The 3,230-nt window shown below is 41.1% G+C and overlaps 1 protein-coding gene across 1 annotated transcript in view; it reads left to right on the forward strand.

Annotated features, from left to right (window-relative positions):
- The first annotated feature begins 340 nt into the window (after nt 1-340).
- LOC107707119 (G protein-coupled receptor kinase 6-like) overlaps nt 341-3,230 on the forward strand; it is a 27,595-nt gene continuing 24,705 nt past the window's right edge. Inside the window, exons 1-2 of the mRNA XM_016511023.1 lie at nt 341-357; nt 1,073-1,217. Of these exons, the coding sequence (XP_016366509.1) occupies nt 341-357; nt 1,073-1,217 (162 nt within the window). The remainder of the gene's footprint in view (nt 358-1,072; nt 1,218-3,230) is intronic.

Below are 3,230 nucleotides of genomic sequence, written 5' to 3' on the forward strand. Positions count from 1 at the left end.
CTGAACTCTCCTCCTGTCCGCATTCAATTCACACGGATCGACCGTCACGCAGAGAACATGCGATCGTGCAGGATACAAATGCACACTTCACATGATCTCTCAGCTGGATTCGACTAAGTCTGCAAGGTTTGTGAAATTAAATGTTCATTATTCATTAAAAGATTTGTTTATATGATATAAATGCATATTTGCTGAATGCTGATGGCAAACGAGAGTATTATAATGTTTGCCTTTCTATTACTAATAATATAATACTTTGTATACATTTTAATTCCTTTATTTAACCATTCTATCTGTTTATTAGATAGACTTCTATCCGTATTAGACAGAACTGTTAACGATGACAGTGAACAAGAGGTAGAATGTGAGCACTGTATGCTCAGGCGCTGCCTTTCTCAGCGCCGTCAAAATAAAAGTCTGTCGTGCCGTCAAAATAAAAGTCCCGCCTCTAACGCATCGGCCAAAAAGAAAAACTTATCGGCCGATGCTGATATTTGAAAAATGCCAAATATCGGCCGGTATATCGGCCTTGGCGATATATCGGTCGACCACTAGTCGATGGTATTGTCCATTTCGTTGTTGTCAACTATGGTTTTGTCTCTTCAGTTTCCTTTCCAAAGCGAGAAGAAAGGAAAGTGCTATTGATTTTTATTGAAAGTGAAAGTGACGTGACATGTGGCCAAGTATGGTGACCCATACTTGGAATTAGTGCTCTGCATTTACCCATCCAAAGTGCACACACTTTTTTGCTGCGGCGCCCGGGGAGCAGTTGGGTGTTCGGTGCCTTGCTCAGGGGAACCTCAGTCATGGTATTGAGGGTGGAAGAGAGCGCTGTACATTCACTCCCCCCACCCACAATCCCTGCCGGTACGAGACTCGAACCCGCAACCTTTGGGTTACGAGTCCGATTCTCTAACCATTAGGCCACGACTTCCCCATTTTTTGAATGAATAATTGCAGTCATTTGCAATCATTTGATTGTCTCAAATGATATTTACTCATTTTCTGTGTGTGTGTCTGTGTGTGTGTGCGTGTACATGCATGCTTAACTCCACCTTTTCAAAGCCCTTAGTCACTGTGTTTCATGTTGTTCTATTTCCACAGAGAAAGACTACAACAGCCTTTGTGAGAGGCAGCCAAACGGACGCTTGCTATTCCGGCAGTTCTGTGACACCAGGCCAGAGTTGAGGTGCTGTGTCAAATTTTTGGATGCTGTGGTGAGAAGCAGACCACTAATTATTCTTCACTTTAAAGACAAAACATGTTTGTTTCTACTCTTTACAAACAACCCGCCTTGCATACAGTGAAAGTTGAGGGTAGTTCTGGAGCAATTTCCAAACTATAGGAATAACCTTAACCCTACGTTACACATAACGTACTGTGAGGTCATTGTGGTGTTTAGGTGGGCTTATGTAGACATATGAAGGATTTTAAAACTTAAGATTTAAAAAGTTTCTAATTGAATGGAACAGCTCTGGCTATGGAAGTAGCCTTTAAGGGCTGTTCACACCGAGGACAATAACTAACTATAAGGCCACGCGCGTGTCCACCAAAGTGTTTTTAGCCAGCTGAAAACGCCAGGCACTCTGCTGAAAACGCCCAGCTGTGAGCGCATGAGAGCACAGCATTTTTTCAGTTGCGACGCTGTGGTTGCTATGATATGAAATATCCGCTGAAGTAATATGGCAGACGCATTGCGAATGAAATGTTTTTCCAATAATTATTTTTCATAATAATAATAATATGGTAGTCCGGCAATTCCATCTGGTAAAGAAATACTCGGAGACGAGCAATATTAACTTCTCTTTTGTTGTTCAGTCGTAGTACAAGCAGGTGTGACGGTTGGTCGGTATTAGTCCCGCCCCTCCTCCACTGTGATTGGTCAGCTGACTAAAAAGTGACAGTGATGAGCGCTGCATTTTACACAAAGTTGAACATTCTTCAACTCTCGGCGCCAAGAAAAAGTGCCGGAGCACTCAGTGCTCGGCGTGAAAAATACGCCAGCCTCGGAAAAAAATGCTTTGGTGAACACGCGGCCTAAAGCTTTAATAATCATTCTTATTTTATGAGAATAGGGTACACAATACAGCTGTAACGATAACGTCACAGAGGAACAACATTTTTTGCAGTCACTTTCAGAGCTGATGAACGATAAAAACATTAACAGTCAATCAGAATCCACCTGATATGAAAGAGCTTGAGCATTTAAAGAAACAGACGCCATAACTGAAGCGAGCTTTTGTAATAAACATTATTGGTATCGTTATCATCTGTAAGCGTGGACGCTAATGTAGTTAACGTTACAGATGTCTTTATACTTACCGTTCTTGGTGTGAATGTGCCAAGCTGGTAAAATGTAAAAGTTAACCGGCAGAATTCATAACCAAATATCACAGAAAACCAAATGTTACAACTTGTAAGGCATAAAATACATGTGTATATAGTCAAAAATATTGCGCTGACCCAATGAAGAAAGTCAAATTTTAATAATGTGTAAAATAAGCGGTCGTTTCAGTTCAGCAGTTTTGTGTAAATCTCAGTCGGTACAAATTGTATTGGCATTACGTTGACCATTATGCCACCCTAATCTCCTTTATTTTATTTATTTATATAGTGCTTTTAACAATACAGATTGTGTCAAAGCACTTTACAGTATTAAATAGGAAAATAGTGTGTCAATAATGCAAAATGATAATAGTAAACACTCAATTTTCAGTTAAAGGCAGTTCATCATTGAATTCAGTGATGTCATCATCCAGCTCAGTTCAGTTTAAATAGTGTCTGTGCAATCAAGTCGACGATATCGCTGGATATTAAGTGTCCCCAACTAAGCAAGGCAGAGGCGACAGCGGCAAGGAACCAAAACTCCATCGGTGACAGAATGGAGAAAAAACCTTGGGAGAAACCAGGCTCAGTCGGGGGGCCAGTTCTCCTCTGGTCAGACGAAACCTGCAGTTCAATTCCAGGCTGCAGCAAAGTCACATTCTGTCCCGGTGGTCGTCTAGGAGACAAGGTCTTCACTGGGGATCTGCTCTGGGGCTCATCTAGTTGTCCTGGTCTCCGCTGTCTTGAAAGCGAAGGCGAGATATTGAAACTTTTCCTTCATTACATTTGTTGTCATGACATCCAGTGAGCGTATGACGTTTGACATAATCGGACGACATTTCACCGCTAATATGAGTAATTTTTTATTTATTTATTTTTGTTATCACTTAGATTATGGCCATTTG

The sequence above is a fragment of the Sinocyclocheilus rhinocerous genome, unplaced genomic scaffold, assembly GCF_001515625.1.
Source record: "Sinocyclocheilus rhinocerous isolate Xijiao unplaced genomic scaffold, SAMN03320098_v1.1 scaffold535, whole genome shotgun sequence".
NCBI lineage: Eukaryota > Metazoa > Chordata > Actinopteri > Cypriniformes > Cyprinidae > Sinocyclocheilus > Sinocyclocheilus rhinocerous.